This window comes from Micropterus dolomieu, linkage group LG17 (assembly GCF_021292245.1).
Source record: "Micropterus dolomieu isolate WLL.071019.BEF.003 ecotype Adirondacks linkage group LG17, ASM2129224v1, whole genome shotgun sequence".
In the NCBI taxonomy this organism is placed as follows: Eukaryota; Metazoa; Chordata; class Actinopteri; order Centrarchiformes; family Centrarchidae; genus Micropterus; species Micropterus dolomieu.
The window spans coordinates 6,925,941-6,944,767 of NC_060166.1; the positions used below are offsets into that span (position 1 = coordinate 6,925,941).

The 18,827-nt window shown below is 40.8% G+C and overlaps 1 protein-coding gene across 1 annotated transcript; it reads left to right on the top strand.

The window, feature by feature from the left end:
* Positions 1-1,263: 1,263 nt before the first annotated feature.
* On the top strand, positions 1,264-17,915 carry LOC123985640 (A disintegrin and metalloproteinase with thrombospondin motifs 8-like). Its single transcript, XM_046073357.1, has 9 exons — positions 1,264-2,309; positions 4,109-4,348; positions 8,533-8,665; positions 8,838-9,005; positions 9,842-10,134; positions 13,744-13,930; positions 14,020-14,192; positions 15,068-15,243; positions 15,373-17,915. The coding sequence occupies exons 1-9, from the start codon at positions 1,575-1,577 to the stop codon at positions 16,115-16,117; spliced, it is 2,850 nt and encodes a 949-aa protein (XP_045929313.1). The 5' UTR covers positions 1,264-1,574; the 3' UTR covers positions 16,118-17,915.
* The last annotated feature ends 912 nt before the right edge of the window (positions 17,916-18,827 follow it).

An 18,827-nucleotide genomic window follows, 5' to 3' on the forward strand; every position in this document is an offset into this window, starting at 1 on the left:
GACGGGGAGCAAAAACACGAGGAACAAAAGGCAACACTCAGGGTCTGGATTCAATTTGAGTTGTTGTTGGGTTTTTTGTTTTGTTTACATTTTGACATTCATTTCAAACTAATGCATCTACACCATAACCTTCAAACGATGGTCTCATATTTTCCATAAAATATTTTTAAAAAGACTTTTAATAAGTTAAATGAATGGGAAAAAAACACTAAAAGTCAGCCGGGGAGATAATACATTGAATAAATCAAAGACATTTCTTTTTGTCTGCATATTATCTGCCTAAGAAAAAGTTTAGACAAATGCAAAGTGAAATGCAGGCTAATAGCGACACCTGAAGTCCACTGGCGCTTCAGTGCACATAAGCGCCTGAACAAGTGTGTTGTACTCTGGCGCCATCTGGCAGTGAAAGTGTAAGAATGCAACTCCAAGACTCTCTCTCCACTCTTCTTTTTATTGTTCAGCGTCCTGGCATTCTCCTGGCACGTAGTCGTCATAAAGTGATTTACATGGTGTCTGGCAGAACATGTGTTTAGTCTTGTAATACATCAGAAGCCTTTTGGAAAGGCTCTCTGGCATCATGAAGAGAATGCTTCTCTATAAGAAGCCTTTATGGTGCTGGAAAGAAATATTTATTCCATCAATCCATCCATTATCTATAACCGCTTATCCTTGCGGGATCGCAGGGGGGCTGGCGCCATATCACAGCTAAAGAAATGTTCATAAAAAAATAAAGAAAAATCAGATCTGCAGTTCTTTGTTTTCACATTTTGGATTTAAAAAATATATACGTTTATTTGAGTCATTATGACTTCATTAAATATACTTTAATTATTATTTCTATAGCTCTTATTTAGTTATACATTTCTCAGTGTTCCAGGTGGCGGTCGGATCCAAGCACACACAGTGCCTTTCTCTGTCCAGCGGTGGTCTTTTGTGCGGGGATAAAGCAGATCGGCCTTGGGGGGTTTCTGGGCTTTGTGGGGGCCTGCCACTCACACACTGCTCCCAAATAACTCAAGTAGCGGACTTAAAGCTATGCGTAGTATAAATGTCCTGCCGCTGCCATATAGCACGCTGGGTTAATAATAGGAGCGCGGTGTCAAGCTATTTCAGAAGGGGGGAGTGTCGGCCTATTCTCATTGGATCCGTTTTATCCGCGAGTATCTCATGAAGTGCGAGTGGGAGGAGAATTTCCAGCAACTGAGGATATCAAAAATAAACCCCCTCATGTCCAGAGAAGAGCAGAAAGTATAAATACCCGCGATGTGTCCAGACTGCAGCGGTGCTGGTGAGTGGTACAGCAAGACTTAGCTTGGTTAGGTAATTAGAAACGGCAACTCACATAGACTGAAATTAAATACCAGACATACTTTGACTAAGACTGCCTTTACAGCACTGGAAAATCACTTTTAATTTGAAAGATCTCTGAATTGAGGAGCTACTCCTTCGACTAAAGAACACTCACCACTTACCAGAGATAAAGGACATACATTGCAATACATTTTTCTTTTTTAATCTTTTTTTTTTTTTTTTTTCATTTTTACAACTCTTGAGTGCAATTTCCATTGCAGAAGATGTGTTCCACTATGTGTTCGATCGTTTTACTCCTGTGCGTCATGAACGCGGCACTTTCCACTCCGTTTGAATCAGAGGATATTGTACCTGTTCGGATAAATGGAAGAATAAGCGGTCGCTTTTGGAAAAGAAGCGAGGAACAGCCGAGATTTATCCTCAGTGCATTTGGCAAGGACTTGACTCTGAATCTTATTCCAGATACCAGCTTTATCGCGCCATCCTTCAAAATACAGCGCATCAAAGCCAGAGATGTTGGCGCTTTACGCAGCGCTTCAGGTGTCCAACCTGCCGCGGATCTCCAGAATTTTATGAACCAGACGGAGGAGAGTGAAGGACAGCTTAGGAGCTGTTTTTACTCGGGGAACGTAGATCATGACCAAAACTCGGTTGTATCTGTCAGTTTGTGCTACGGTATATTTGGCTCCTTCATCACAGAGGGGAAAGAGTATTCAATTGAGCCCAAGCTTCGCGACGGCCTGGGGCCGGCCTCTGCAGAGCAGCTGCATGTCATCAAGAGAAGGACATTCACCAAAAGCCACGGTGTTCCCCTCCTGTTTGATCACGCGGCGGCGGAGAGCCGAGCGGAGAAGCACAATGGGGAAAGTTTTACGCACAGCGACAGTGACGCACAGAGGGAACCTCGCCGTAGACGCTTTGTTTCCGCGCCACGGTTCATAGAGACCCTGGTGGTAGCAGACTCAACAATGACCCACTTCTATGGAGACGAAATAAAGGTCAGACACAATGAACTCATTCTTTCCTGCACACACTGTTGGTAGGAACCTAAAAAAAATCTTAGTTTAACTTATACTGTACCATAAACAAACAAAGACGCTGAAGACGTCATGTTTTTTTCCTTTATTTTCCCATCTTGTTGTTTGCAAGGGTTCACCTAGAAATATAGTGGCAGGGATTTGTTTTTCTGTACTGCTTCATAAAACATGTTTTGGCAATGAAGGAGCTCCCTGTTTTCCACAGGCTGAGAATAAGGTCAGGCAACAGAAATGCAAGCAATGCTGAACCACATTCCTCATGACTTGGTCACGATTTGGCAGCAGCGCCTCAGCATCATTCAGGGAAGATTCACAAGGCTTACAATATCTGTTCTCTCCTGTCTTTACTGAGTGTTGTCAGTGGTCATTATCCCAAGAGTAAGTGAAGGCATCCAGGCACCAGAATCAAGTGGAAGAGGGTTAAACTGATAAACTGGGCTTATATTTGGCTTTTCATTATAATTCAGATTAATTTAAAATTGCATGTATTACTGTAAACAGGGCAGTTTTAGTGATTTGGTGGCTCTGTGGGTGTGTGTACAGCACATGTGGAAAAACCTCATCCCACTCTAGAAAAAGTGATTTCATGAAGGCTGATGGAAGACTTTACAATACACATCCTGGCACAACCCCTCACATTCATAGTGATTTACCAGCTCTCCACTAAAATACAACCATGACAGTGCTGTGGAAAACCCTGCCCATCCCTACCTACCATGACACAATCATGGATAGTGAACAAAAGCTATTTGGAAGCAGCTGTTTACTGTTAATAAAGCCAAATGAGGGTTTTTCTTGAAGGAATTCATCACTCAAAAAGACAGTGGAGCATAAAACAATGCTTCTATGTTCCTGAAACCGGCTGTAAACTTAAGGTGCAAATACATGTGAGTATGTTCAACAGATACTGCAACTTTAAAGCTCATATGCAGTCCTGGTGAAGTGTATCAATAATGTACATTATTAGCGGGAGCGATACAGCTGGTGTCAGACTTCCATAATGAACAATCACATCTGCTCCTCTCATCACCTTTAAAGGCAGCAGGCAGCTCAATGGGCCAGGAGGAGATTCCTGGCCAACTTGTCAGCAGGGAGAACTATTGCTCTACAGCAAGGAGCAAATGTTGTAGATAGCAACACAGATATGCAGTTTCAGCGCCCCAAATATTATTAAACAGCATGCTTTTAAAAACCAATAATGTCATTTTCTAAGTTAAATTACCATTTTAGGAAACCCAGAAATGTCTCAGCATGATTGAAAATCATAAATTGTACATTAAAATTACAAAAATACATTATAAATTATAAATGTACACAATGTTCATATCTCAATTTAATCTGTTATTTCAAAATCAAAGAATGTACAGCTCTGTACATTTCTTGGTCATATTTCTTTAAAAGCACATTTTAAGGGCTCTTTAAAATAAAAAATGTTTCTTTATGTTATGCAGGTTTGTTAAAAAAACTAATATCGCTTGATAAAGTGTTATCAGGTTTTGTAACTCTCAAATATCACTAAATATCAAAAAATCCAATATCTAGTCTGTGCTGGCAGAAACACAAACATATTGTCGTGCAATAATGGGTACCTGCGCAGGATGAAATTCACCAAGTTGGCTTTAACCCTGCTCTCTTTTATCCACCTTCACTTTGTCTTTGAGCTGTCCAAGCTCTTTAAATGTCAAGAACAAGGAAGTTAATGTTCATGGAAATTTTGTGAACATTTGTAAATGTTGTGTCCTGTCTCTCCTCCTCCACAGCACTACATTCTGACCCTGATGTCGATAGCCGCCCAGCTTTACAAGCACCCCAGCATAAAGAACTCAGTTAACATGGTGCTGGTTAAGATGTTGGTGGTGGAGGACGACGAGGTCGGCCCGGAGGTCTCCAGCAATGGAGGTGTGGCTCTGAGGAACTTCTGCTCGTGGCAGCAGCTCTTCAACCCTCCAAGCCAAAGGCATCCAGAGCACTATGACACTGCCATGCTCTTCACCAGAGAGGTGAGGGCAGAGTATATACCTGGTTTAGCATCTTTACACAGCTGCAGAATGGCTGTCTCCAGTAAAACATACCATCATCTGCATATAATGTTTTAAACATTTCAATATCTTAACTCAAGGTCCACCTACCAGTGTCTTTCCTGAGCTTTCACCTGTGACTCAGTCATCTTTACCGAATGGAGTTTGCTCAGTTGCTAAAGACATTATATCAATTAAACAACAAGGAACCTGGACGCGAGATTAAATGAACACTGGAAACAGACAACCTTAGCTGTCTGTGAACACCAGGCCAAAATGTTTCTCAGCATTGACCAAGAAGGGGTCAAATGTCATTGACCAGGAGTCAGTGGTTGGAAAACAATCAAGACTCTTCTGACACTGGAGACCATTTGAGCCAATTGCATGACAACTGAGCAAACTTCATCCACTTAGGATGGCTGTGAGAAGCGGTTGAAATCTCCAGAAAAAGCTACTAAGTGGACCTTGAGCTAAGAAATTCTTTTTACACCAAATTATTTATGTTAATTTAAAACAGCAGTGGCCCAAGAATTGATCCTTGTGGAACACCAAGTTTCATGTTAAAAGAAGCTATAGTTGCATGGGTTTCATTTGAAGGGTTCAGCTACAGGAAATGCTGAATGTTTACAATATTTGGCCATGAAACAAGAATTTAAAGCTCCACTAATGAATATGTTTATATAAATAATGGGTCAAATGCTTCTGTTTAATGTGACAGTGTCACAATGATGAACCCACTGAGAATTATTACCCGATTCTGCAGTTCCTTAGCACTACAAGGTGTTTTACCACTTTCTGCTCATTGTTTTGATTTTCTGACCTGCAACTCACCTTTTTAATCTAATTTCCAGCAGCAGCAGCAGCAGCAGGAAGCAGTTGTCAGTGAAAAATCTCTCTGATAAAACGATTGTACACTACGTTGCCAGCACAACAGCAGCAACTAGCTGGTGAACGTACTGGAGCATTTATCAGCTAAAGAGCCCAATATTTCCCTTGGGAGTTGGTGGAAACTAAAATAAAACTAAAAGGAGAGTGAACATTAGACACTTGCATTCTTCAGGGGGCCATACACATGATTCCAAATAAATGTTTATCAGTGTCTGCTGAATGTGTAAACAGTCAATTTCATCTGGCTAACACATTAGCCATAACAACTTTATAAGGCACGCAACTAACCATGTGTAATTTTCAGCTTGTTCTGGAATTCTCCCCTCAAGTGGCAAAAAACTAAATCCGAGATAAATGCTGCTTTTAGCACAAACATTTATAAATAATACAAATAAATAAAAACATAAATACTGTTGCATCAGGCTTCCCGACTCACAGTGGTTTTAAAATACACACAGATCATGATAGATTATGATAGTCGTGCCTTTCTTGAGAGCATGGTTTGGACTGTTTGGTGCACTCAAACAATGTTGAGTGCTTTACAGTGTGTATATTTCGTTCTTCATTCAGAAGGCAGTAACCCAGCGAGGATGAGTCACAAATTAAGCCCTGGTGGAATTCAGTCCCAGGCCAGCTGCGGTACATAATGTGGTTTCAGGGGCAGCAGACTCAACCACAAAGCAATTACTTGAAACCCAAGTGTCTTACAGTAACACAGGTGCATTTAGGCCAGTTGTGTGCGGAGCGGAGGGTCCCAGTTTAAAAAGAACCCCTTGCTTTGGCTGAAAAGGGATTTAGGAATAGTTGTAATCTTTTCCAAGCAGGGGGAACATGAACGGAGAGCAAACAACCTGTGCTTTATGAATGCTTCGACAGGAAATAAGTTCACAAGTCCTCAGGGTTTAACTTGAGATTGACTTGTTCTGCTGTATTTGGCTGCCTTTTTCCATCTGGTATGTGCATGTTGACAAGGTGTTAGCAGACAATACATTAGGTGAGTAACCTCTCTATTATTAAATTTTTATAGCTAAGTGCCCTGGTTGCAACTTGATTTGATGACAGGCTTGGCGTTTATCCAACTACTGAATGGCATTAGCACGTAAGTCTGACCCTGGATGAGAGAAATGATGAATAGCACATATGAGCTTTTGCGGTGTTGTGTTGGATTTGTTGAAGTAGCTCTCCATCATTCATCCAAACCCGGTTTGTTTGTTTTTCCATTTCTGCGGAGATATGCTTTGAAATGTAGAGGACGGAAGGCTCCTCGTGGATGAGCTAACTTTAGTGTGGCCACAAATCAGCCCTGACATGATTAAGACACTTTAAATGGTCAGGGCTTGAGTGTGTGGCCCGGGCGGGGTTGAATATGTATGCCATGTGTCCCACAGTCATAAGAGAAGGCTGCTGCTACTACTGGCTGTTGTGAAACTCAAAACTCACACTCTTTTTCTCATGATTATACTGTATGGGGATGCTTGCACATCAGTCTGCACTATCTGCAAATTCAATACTGTGGCTTGTGCTTTGACCCCATAGATTGTGGTTTGTGTCTGCATGTCTGCATACATGAGTGACAGATGCTATTGTGGAACAAGGTGTACAAACACATGCTGAGCTGCGTTTAAACGGCAGCTCCAAGTCCAGATGTGTTTTGAATCACAGAGGGTTCTGCCTTGTGGTTTTTTGGGGACTGAGGCGAGGCCATGGAATCATCTACATCCTACACAGCCAGGCGTATTCTCAAGCAGGGAAAGATTTCTGATACACCACACTGTTCATTTTCCCAGATCACAGCTCTGGATAGCTGCATGCTGAGGATATTTATTTGCTTTGTTTTATGACGGAAACACTGAGCAACATGTTTTTGATTTGCTTCTTTAAAAATGGCAAAAAAACAACTGGACATAAATAACCAGTCAAGGTTCGCCATCCTACATGATTAATATAACAGTCACTCAGAGCTGCCCATGCACTTACTATATTTACTATTTGACCGAACGATGTCTTTTACTCTAATAATCCACTTTGCAGGCTGTGTCTAAGCAATTGGTCTGTACATTTCAATGGAAATAAGTCGTATCCATTTTTATAACAATGTATCAAGCCAATATTGATTGTATTAAGCATAGGGTATTAAAAAGTATGTTGCCTGTTTTGGTTTTACAAATTAATTATAGGTTAACCAAGGAATTGCTCAACACAACACGCATTGTCCATGACAAGACCTTACCCTGAACTGATTTGAATGAAATAGTTGAATTGGATCTAATACAAGTATGCAGTTTCTTGGTTTCTCTGGACAGTTTTAGTGTTCCATGACACTGAAACTGTTTGGCAGCAACAACAACCAAAGTGGCTCATGGTATGCAGCTTTACTCCTACACTGGCATATTTCGATTTTGAGTGATATGATGCTGTTGGTTTTTGGTATGCCGCTGTAGTTGTACTGGGTTATGGCACTTAAAATACAATAGAATGGTATGTTACTCATGTTGCTGCCATTTGAACGGTACATACCACCCCTCTACTTGCATGTAATGATTCTTACCAGCATATGTTGCTGCTGGTAATGATATGCCTAATACATATAGTATGTACATAGGCTACATCTACCATTTCTTAAATTAAATAGATAAAAAATAAAAATTACATTTTGATCTATAGTCTACTGTCTCATAGTTAGTGTTGGTTGGTCAAACTATATCCTACAGCATACCAATAATATTAAGCCTGTGGGGAGTGCTGGCTGCTAGTGAAGCAACAGTGACCTACCTCTTTCATGTGCCATATGCTGGTCGAACAGCAGCAACATACACCTAGTGAAAAAGGCATACTGCTAGTAATTGACATATAAAACTAAAACAAGAGTGGCACACTACCAGCACATGATTGTAAAAAGTAGTCTCTGCCTGTGGAAAAGTGAAAAGTCATTTAAAAGTCTCCCACAGCAGTGGCTTATCATAATCAGCGGTGATATACCAGAATTAGCAAATTCCAGTAGAACATGAGCGGCATACAATTCCCCACTTTTTGAACACGACGTCACTCTGTATTAAAGGCTTGTTAACCTGAATAAGATATAATACCTAATACTGTTTGGGTAAACACAAATGCTCATCATTTTAGGAATTTTCTGGAATGAAGATGGTCACATATAATATCTGCTTTTTAAATCTTTAATAAAGAAATCTCAACATTGGTATCTTTTCAAATTTCACCTCATCATCATGCCCTTGGTGCTCCAGTTTCAGTGTTTTCTGTGTTTGTTTATGCTGCAGGATATCTGTGGACAGAAGAGCTGCGACACGTTGGGTGTGGCCGATGTTGGGACGATGTGCGATCCCAAGAGAAGCTGCTCCGTCATCGAGGACAACGGCCTGCAAGCTGCCTTCACAGCTGCACATGAGCTCGGTTAGCTCACATTTATTGTCATATGGGTGGGCTGGTGTGGGTGTAGGATTTATGAAAAACAAGTTCTGTTATGTGAAGCTTTTAAGTCTTTTTCAGTCATTCAGAACCACACTTTGCATGCATCGGTGCACCCGTATGTCACATCGTTACATTGCATCCTTTCCCACTGCAGGTCACGTGTTGAGTATGCCTCATGACGACTTCAAGACCTGTGAGAGGCTGTTTGGAGATCTGGGAGGACATTACCTGATGGCTCCTCTCTTTGTCAGTCTCAACAAGACTGCGCCTTGGTCTCCCTGCAGCGCTCTCTACATCACAGAGTTCTTTGACAATGGACATGGTAGGAAATATTTCAGGTTGTCGCCCCAACGTGTTAAAAATTACACACTGAATCAGAAACTGAGCAGCCATGTCTGCCAATGTGGATGTCTGCCACAACACTGTGGATCTGTTATTAAGGCTGATTCAGAGATGAATTAAACATACTGTTATTGTCTCACGCTTTCCTGCTTAAACATGTTGCTCCCCACAAATTATGGGTTGTGGGTATAGTTTATCTTACCCTAGATTTTCACATCTTCTCTTTCCACATCCTCCCTCCCTCTCTCTTTCTTTCTCTTTGACTCCCCTCCACCTCACCATCTCATGTTGTGCATCATGTACTGTTTGTATCCATACTAGACCTATCAGTGAACCTTCTTTTCCACTGAGTCATAAAATGGACTTCTTCCTGCTCCTCACCTCCTCAGCCAAAAGCAACAGCTGGTGTCAGCAAAATATGTTCTTTATCAGTTGGAAAATGGCTCCAAAGAAAACTCATGTGGCTGAGAATGTTCATTCCGCATTGCAAACGTCATTGACAACTCGACACAAAAAGCTTATTGAATGTAATAAAGAATCATTAGAGGAATCATGAATAAATTCAGATTTAGAATAGCTGTCAAATGTCCAGATTCTGAGCACTAGGCTGCCTATAAAAGTGCACTGCATTAGTTAAATTTAAATTATTCATTTTTATAGTCAGGACACTACTTGCCCTGAATATTTTCCCACTGTTGTCATGCCACACACAACGAGCAACACATTTACAATTGTCACAGTGCAGCAAGGTCCTTAATATCCATAAACCACAATATAATCAGTCTCATACAGTGTTGCTTTGTATTGTAACCACAGGGGACTGCCTGCTGGATGTCCCAGAAAGTACCATACCGTTACCAAGAGAGCTGCCAGGCACCAAGTACAGCCTGGACCAACAGTGCCAGCAGATTTTTGGAGAGGAGTTTGTCCACTGCCCCAACACCTCAGACAGTGATATTTGCAGCCAGCTGTGGTGTCAAGAGGACGGTACGCCACAGTGCTCCACCAAGAACGGTAGCTTGCCCTGGGCTGACGGCACCCCCTGTAGCCTCAACGGGACCTGCCTCCACGGAGCGTGCATGTCGACCCAGGAGGTGAAGCAGCCGCTGGTAAGACCTCTTCCTTATCGGAAAAGTAGTGGTAGGTGTCATTTGTGTCAAGCGAGACTATATAACTTTTAAAGAATTAATACCTTGTTGTTCTATTAGCAATACACAAACACAAAACACACCTTCATTTCAATACACTGGGGGTTTTTGCCACTACTTTCTTAGTAGCTAATGTTAGCAAACTTAGCTGTGTAATTAACAGTAGGCCTACTAAGTTTTCTGACTTTGTAACTCTTCTCCTCTTCTGCTAGTGTTAAGCTATGTTGCCTATTAGCTTTAGAATTGCCCTGTAATTGCCAATTGTGCATATAGTGGCCACCTTTAAGTAAAAGTTACATAGTCTTGCTTTAAGGGTTCAGTGTGTAGGTTTTAGTGGCATCTAGTGGTGAGGGTTGCGAATTGCAACCAGTGACTCATGGTGCATTCACATGTTCCTCAGATTGTCCCATTTCCTGAGTTGTGAAATCGTTCTTCCGATTTCAGTGTGTGTTCATGTGCTCTTAAGTCTGAATGTGGAATCAACATGGATGCTACTACAAAGATGTGGTGGATTATCAGAGCATATAAACAACACACAGACATCTAGTTCACTCTACATGAACAGTAAACCAACCATATAACAAATTACATGTTTGCAAAATATGCATATGCAATATGTAGGGCTGATCCCAAATAGTTGAAGAGTTGATGCTTCGATGGGCGGAGCCTGATTCGACTGTCAGTCTTACAGTTGAAACAGTGAAACAAGGATCATGCCATTTACACAGAACTACCATTTTTCTTCCAATAAATTAATATAAAGCCTATTTCAATACACACTTCAACATTTAATGCTGTAAATAAACATGTAAAAAGAATAAAAACTTTCAATAAATGTTTTTAAAGTGCGTGAATAAACCCAAAATTGTAACCCTAACCCTGGGTCGTCAGTGCGCATGTGTAAGCGTAGCGTGAATGTGTGTAGTGGCAGAAGATGCTTGCTGAAGAGGGAGCTCCAGCTTCACTGGTGTTGTGCCGAGTTGTCCGCACATCGCAGGACTTTCGGATAATTTATCACAGTTGATGAACCACACAAAGAATATTTTATCATTTTTAAATAGCCGGCTACTTAAAATAACCAACGAGGAACCGCGACGTGCATGCAGCTGTCGGCAGCACGGCATGCATGCTAAACTCTGCACAAGACCGGTGAATGACGGACGAGAGAGAGAGAGAAAAGGGTCTTCAAAAAGCCTCAGTTTAGCTAGAAATTTAGAGACTACAGCTCTACAGCTTCTCAAGATTAAAGCGTTTAAGGTGTGTTACCCTCATGTGTTAAATAATACATGTGGGCCTCCATTTGTCCAAATTTCACTTTTCTTCTTACTTCTAATACACCATTCAGCTACTACTACTATTGACGTTACTTCTTCTTCTTCATACATATTTAACATAGTAACGAAACATGCTCTGTAGAGCAGAGTCTGTTTGGGCAACTGTAGAAACATGGCGACTTCCATGTAAGAGGACCTTGTGTATTCTAATGTAATAAAAACAAAACAGTTAATTATGTAAGATTTTTATACACCGCTGAAAACACAGTTATGGATATTATAGTGCATTTCTGTCAATAGATCTCCCTAAATATTACACACTGAACCTTTAATGCTGCACTAATCACTATTTTTTATAAAAAGAGTGGGTTGAATGACTAAGTGTAAAAGTTGTAGTGATAAATTAGCCCCAATTAGATCAAACTAGCCTACCTAGCATTTTAGTGTCTTTCAGCTCATTGTTTTGGTTTTATGGCCTGTAACTTTTTGTTTTAATTCACTGTCACGGATCTCATCAACCTCATTTCCAGAAGCTGCAGGCAGCTGTTTTCAGTGAAAAAGCTCTGATAACCCCACTGTACACTACCTGCCCAGCACATACAAAGGTAATGACTAAATGGTAAACATTTAACAGCTAAATTAAATATTAAAACGTCATTTTTTTAGGAGTAGATGAAAAACAAAACAGAACTAAAAGGAGAGTGAATTTCCAAAATAATGCTGCTTCTTATCTGCTCGATAGGCATCTCTGTGCTAATCCATTAGCCATTCCAACATTACACATCCATAATGTGATATGGCGAAGTTGACAAAAATAAACAAACAACATAATTAATGCAGTTTTAAGACAAAAGATTATACACAAAACAATAGTAAAGCTGCACTTGAAAGCTGGCTGTCAATTTTGTTAAATGCTGTACTCATCAACCTTGACATTAGGGAACTGGGTACTCTTTCCTAATTCACTCCTCATTGCATGTTGCATGCTGACAGTGTTTCTTTGATTGCACTTGCTTGGTGCGGAGAACTGCCCGTCGGTTTCAGTGAGTCACTTCCTTTGAAATGCTTTTCTCATTGACTCACAAATAGAGTAATCAAGTTTGCACTCATAAAACTCACAAGTCAGCAACTTTGAAACAATATCCCTCGGCAGATTTCCGTTGTTTTTTTAAATTTCACACGGTTTTTGATACGGATATTGAGATGATGTGTATGTGATTATTGTATGCCGGAGAGTTGTGAAATGTTATTAACTTTACACCTATCCATTGGATATGTGCTGACTTGCCTGAAACATTTTCTTTTTGATCAAAAATATTACAAAATTTTCAGTATCAAAGCTCATTCTTAGTCGTGAAGATGATTGTGTGATTTCATAGAAAGGCCCAGAACAGCTCCTATATGCACCATGGACTGTTGTCAAGAATATGCTTTGACGTTCAACTTTTAAGCCGACATGTCTCAGAAGTCCTTAAAGATGATTAGAAAAACATCTAGAATTCAATGACAAGTGGGAAAACCCAGTTGAAGATGACACAAATGAAAGCTCCAGAACAGCTCCCATGAGATGCGTTAGACTCAAACTTTAAAAAAAAAAAAAATCATCAACCCAATACAAGATTTCTATTGGAAATCTGCCGTTTTAGGAAAAAGTCATCAATACAGCATCTCAGTTTTTGGAGATATGACACACAGTTGTGTGCAGCTTTAAGTAGGAATACATGAATGAAAAGTACAGGCTAAAAGTACAGATTACAAAATTGTTGGAATTTGGTGAGTTTTAATCCAGCTGCTTCGTGATGTCTTTTTATATTTCCTTAAAGAACATTTATACAGCTCAGTGTTTCATTTCAGCTTGGTTGCCTTGATATCTTCTCCTTGTGTTATGAGAACACATCTGTTTGTGAACCCAGACGTGCTGGCAGTTGAGATGTTAGCTGGTCCAAACTCATAAAACTTCTGGAAAGGACACCCACACTAGCAAACACACACACACACACACACACACACACACACACTTTCAATTTTGCCTTACAAAGCTGCAGCATGGCAGGTTTCACTAGTGGTGAGTGACACATGTGGCAGGAATGTGGGTAGAGGCAGACAGCAGACGCGTGCCGAACTTCAACACAGATTTAGCCTGGAGTCACGGCACGCCAACACACTGTGCGGCCTCAAACCCAGAAGCCCAGACTGTGGTTTAGGCTACACAGCTGAGATTGCCTTTGGCACCAAGCGCTAACCAACCACTCTGACTGCTCTTTTTTCCCTCTTTTCTTGCCGTGTTTTACCACAGGTGGTTGTGGATGGTGACTGGAGCTTATGGGGACCGTGGCAGCAGTGCTCCAGAACATGTGGAGGCGGGGTGGAGTTCTCCTATAGGGAGTGCACTGACCCTGTGCCTCAGAACGGAGGGAAGTACTGTGAGGGACAGAGAGTTCAGTATCAGTCCTGCAACACACAACCCTGTGACAACAACGAAGGTGAGAATCAATACTTGAAGCTGCAGACAGCCAGTAGATTCATATAAAATAATATATTTAATATTTTCTTACGCATCTTCTACCTTTAGGAAAGAGTTTTAGAGAGGAACAGTGTGAGAAGTACAACAGCCCTAACTACCTTGACTACAATGGGAATATGAAACAGTGGATACCAAAGTATGCTGGTGTTTCTCCCAGAGACAGATGCAAGCTGTTCTGCAGGGCCCGGGGCAGTAGTGAATTTAAGGTGTTTGAATCCAAGGTACAGTATATGCATTCAGCATCCCAGCTTATACATGCAATTTTGCCAACTTGTGACGTTCACACTACAGCTAACATGTCCCAATATACGCTCGATCTGGGGCTTTCCTTTCTTATTATATGTGGCTATTAAGAACACAATTGTGCCCTAAAGCACATAATCTTCGTGTCAGAGTTATAATGACTTTAAACAGGTAATCTCACACAGTTTGCTGACTAAATGTGAAGATGGGGAATTACAGGTCACTGACCTGGAAGGAAAACCAAATAGTCAAGTAGCTTTTGTAAAGAAGCCTTGAGTCAGCTAAAATCACTTGTTACGCTTTTAAAACATAATTATCACTTTAATTCTTGTTGACCTTGGAAACATGGAAATGGTCTGTACTTGTATACCGCCTTTCTAATCTTCCGACCACTCAAAGCACCTTTACACTACGTCACATTCACCCATTTATGCACTGATGGCAAAGTCTTAGGTGCCAACCACTCATCAAAATAGAAATTAACATTAATACACCAATTTAGGGTTCAGTATCTTGCCCAAGGACACTTAGACATGCAGACTGGAGGCAATGGGAATGTATCTGCCAATCAAGCAACCCACTCTACCTTGCAAACAGTAGTCTGACAAAAAAGGAATACAACCCATGACCTGATGTCACCACTGATAAAAGCTGTGATATGCGGTTGAACAAAAGCTGATAAGTGGACACAACACCACTTGTTGTGTCCCTAAAAGACATTGACAAGACGAACTGAGAACCTGAACCACATTTTTCAAAAGAAGGGCGTGAGCAGGAAAAGAATTCTGCAGGATGCATGCGGTTGAACAAAAGCTGATAAGTGGACACAACACCACTTGTTGTGTCCCTGCAGGTGATTGACGGGACGACCTGTGGCCCTGACACCACATCTGTGTGTGTCCAAGGCCAGTGCGTGAAGGCAGGCTGTGACCAGGTAATTGGATCCAACAAGAGAGTGGATAAGTGTGGAGTGTGTGGAGGAAATGGGCTCACCTGTAGAAAGATCACAGGCTCCTACAACAAAGCAACGTAAGTGCTCCAAAAAAGATCTCTAATATGTGAAAATTATAATGTAATTGTATCTCGGGGAAAAAGTATTTGAACAAAATTGAAAAAAGTGTTGACATTTCTTAATCCATTCTTTGTTTCCTCTTCCAGCTATGGATATAGTGACATTGTTACAATTCCTGTTGGTGCTACTAACATTGATATCAAACAGCGGAGCCACAGAGGAATCAAACATGATGGGAACTACCTGGCTATAATGAGAGAGAGTGGTGGTTACATCCTCAACGGTAACTTCTCTGTATCCACGGTGGAGCAGGACATTCCCGTGCTCGGTGCTGTGTTAAAGTACAGTGGCTCCTCAACCACACTGGAGAGGATCCAGAGCTTCATGCAGCTAAAGGAGGCCATCACCATCCAACTCCTGGCCACTGCAGGGGACGCCAACCCTCCCAAGGTCAAATATACCTTTTTCATCCCTAGAGATGTGACCTTCAACAAATCCAAAGAGAAGAAGGGCTCGTCACCATCTTTGCATATGATCCATCCATTCGGCGTGCCTGACTGGATGCTGGGGGAGTGGTCTGAGTGCTCCAAGAGCTGCGGTTCAGGATGGTCCAGGAGGAACGTTGAATGCAGAGACAGCGCGGGCTTCCTCTCCACCATGTGCGACAAAGACCTGAAGCCAATAGATATCAGGCCTTGTGGGGATCTGCCATGCCCCATATGGCAGATGGGACCTTGGTCCACCTGCTCACGAACTTGTGGCCAGGGGGAGCGCCGCCGCAGAGTCTTCTGCATAGACTACACTGGAAAGACTGTTGAGCCAGAGAAGTGCGATCCGTATAAAATCCCAGAGCCACTCTCTGGAGAATGTCTCAACCAAGAGTGCTTATGAGGAACATGAGTACAGTGAATTTTCCCTTTTTGGTCTGACCGCACTCACCAACCATGGATGGATTACTGAATGGGCACACCAGGCACAGACCCAGGGGCCCAAGGGGTCAGGGGGCAGAGACACAAAACGACCACAAAAAGACACAAAACAATCATAAAGAGACACGAAACAATTACAAAGTGACACACAATTATCATAAAGACACAAAGCTAAGTGACAACATAGCAACAACAAAGAGACACAAAATGACAACAAAACACACTAAACAATCACAAAGAGACAAGAAACAACTGAAAAGACACACACAATTACCATAGAGACACAAAGAGACAACAAAGCAACAACAAAGAGACACAAAATGACCAACAAATATGCAAAACAACAACAAAGACACTCTGAGATTCTGAGAGTTCTGTTTGAACTGCAAATCTAATCTAATCTAATCTAAAATGCGGTTCGACTGTTTCACATTGTTTGTAGTCGTTATGTGCATCTCTCAGTTTGGGGGTCTTGCTTCTATGTAGGATAGGGGGTGGGGGCTTTTACATGTCTGTGCCCAGGGGCCCATTGCCTCATAATCTGTCCATGTCACCAAATGGTTATGTCACGTCACATCAAGGGCTTTTGTCGGAATATTGTTTTGTTATCTTTTGTTGACATTTGACAACCACTATTGAGATTTGAAACAATGGAAATCTACCTCAAGATGTACATGTGATGCTATGTATAGATGCTAGATGAAGGTGTTGTGTTTGTGTGTGTTTTCTCAAGAAAGAGAGGTTTTTAGTCCCACTCTAAACAGAAAGTAACTTTTTAGATTAAGGCTGGTATAAGCTGTCATTTAAAGTGGGGCTAGAACAGTGGCATGAAATCTGCTGTCAAACACCGGCACAGTGTAAATATACCTCCAACTGTCTTCCACAGAACTCAAACCCCTAAAACTTTGAGCAAACAATTAATTAACCTATTATTGAGGTAGGTACGTACGATTGATGCATCAGGATTTTAAGCCTCTGGGAAATGTGCTCCTGTTGGATTGCTTCTCTTTCTACACACATACCAAATGTGATTTGTGTTAAATGATTGGGATGAAGATGTCACTGGCATTGTTGAACTATGGGGAAACCATTCAGTGACACTAAATATGACAATATTTTGTACTCGTGCTAGTTAGAGCTTACATCAGAACAGATTGTTTCAATGCCGAACCAGACATGTAGAATTCATAGAAATTGATAAGAGTTTGAGTTTACACAGAGTGTAAAATGCATTTGCCTAGATAATGACTGATCATTTATGACCAGAAAAACCCATGACAGATAATTTCCCTCTGTCCTGTAGTTTAATTTTAGCCTTTTCCCAGGTGCATTATTGAGAGAAACAGTGGTACAAAATCTGCAGTGCAACAAATGTTTCTTTGGAGGTGTTATTGCTAAGTTAAGTGGAAAGCATACTATCTATCATATATATGAAAAACAACATTAATTTTATTAATTTCCAGACATTTACTTGTTAATGCATCATATGCAAACACTCACAGTTGTTTTCAGACTCTTGTATGTATATTTAATTTCTTCATTCCTGTTGTTAATTTACAGTATGTTATACAAGAAAAGAGATGGAGCATTAGGCCATATACCTTCAGTGAAGGACCATATTATTTTATTATAACAGCTTCCTTTTTAAGCTATTTATTTTTGTAAAGTTTTTACCTTGGACATGTAATTAACATGGCAGATGCTGCTGTCTTTGAGATTTTTTGTCTATGAAAATGGTCAAATAAACACATTTATGTCAATACATGATTATTTTTTACTGCAGCTTGACAACCAAATGGAAACCTTGTCCAACATTTCTCCAAATGTTGGAAGAATATTGTAAGAAACCTTTCCTTTTCTCTGTTGTGCAGATAAACCTAATTACTGGTGGGTTCATATCAAAACTGTGCCAAGTGCAAGAGGAGCCAAAGTTCAAAATGAATGTTTCTCATGTTTTCCAGAGCACTCCTTTAGACCATTGTGGGCCACTGAAACCCACCAACGAAGGCCAGAGTAATGAAATTCTTTTAGGTGGGCCGGCAGCTTTTAAAAGCAGGGTGAGGCAGATTTCATTGCTGGTTTTCCAAACTGAAACCCCTTAGCATGTTCAGTAAAATCCTCCCACGTTGGAATAACTCCTCTGCTCAGACATTTGAAATAAAGCCATATAAAAACACACTCAGTAGCTGTGGCTGGGGAGGAACCTCTATTTACCAGATAACAGTCTCATAATATCCTATTTTTATTGTCAGCCTTATTTTATTCACAGCTGACTGAGCTTGGTTACATATAGGCCCATAATATCATATACAGAATTTGTTTTTGATTGGATTAATGACAACAAACTAATACAACATATCAGACTTTGTCAGGAATAAAAATCTATTTCCATTGTGGCCCCAGGAGTATTCATAGTCGACCGAGTTTTGTCAAGATGGAGAAAGGCGTTCGATGTTTGACATTAAGAACTATTATTTCTTTTTTTTCAACAATATTTATTGAACTCTTATATCACTTATACAACAATCAAAACAATAACATCCATAAAACAAATTGTCACAATTTCCACAGGACATTTCACATACTTCACACATATAACAAATTAAATAAACTAAATAAAACACAAACACTCAGCAGCATATGTCAACACCGCAGTTTGAAGTTGATTGTGC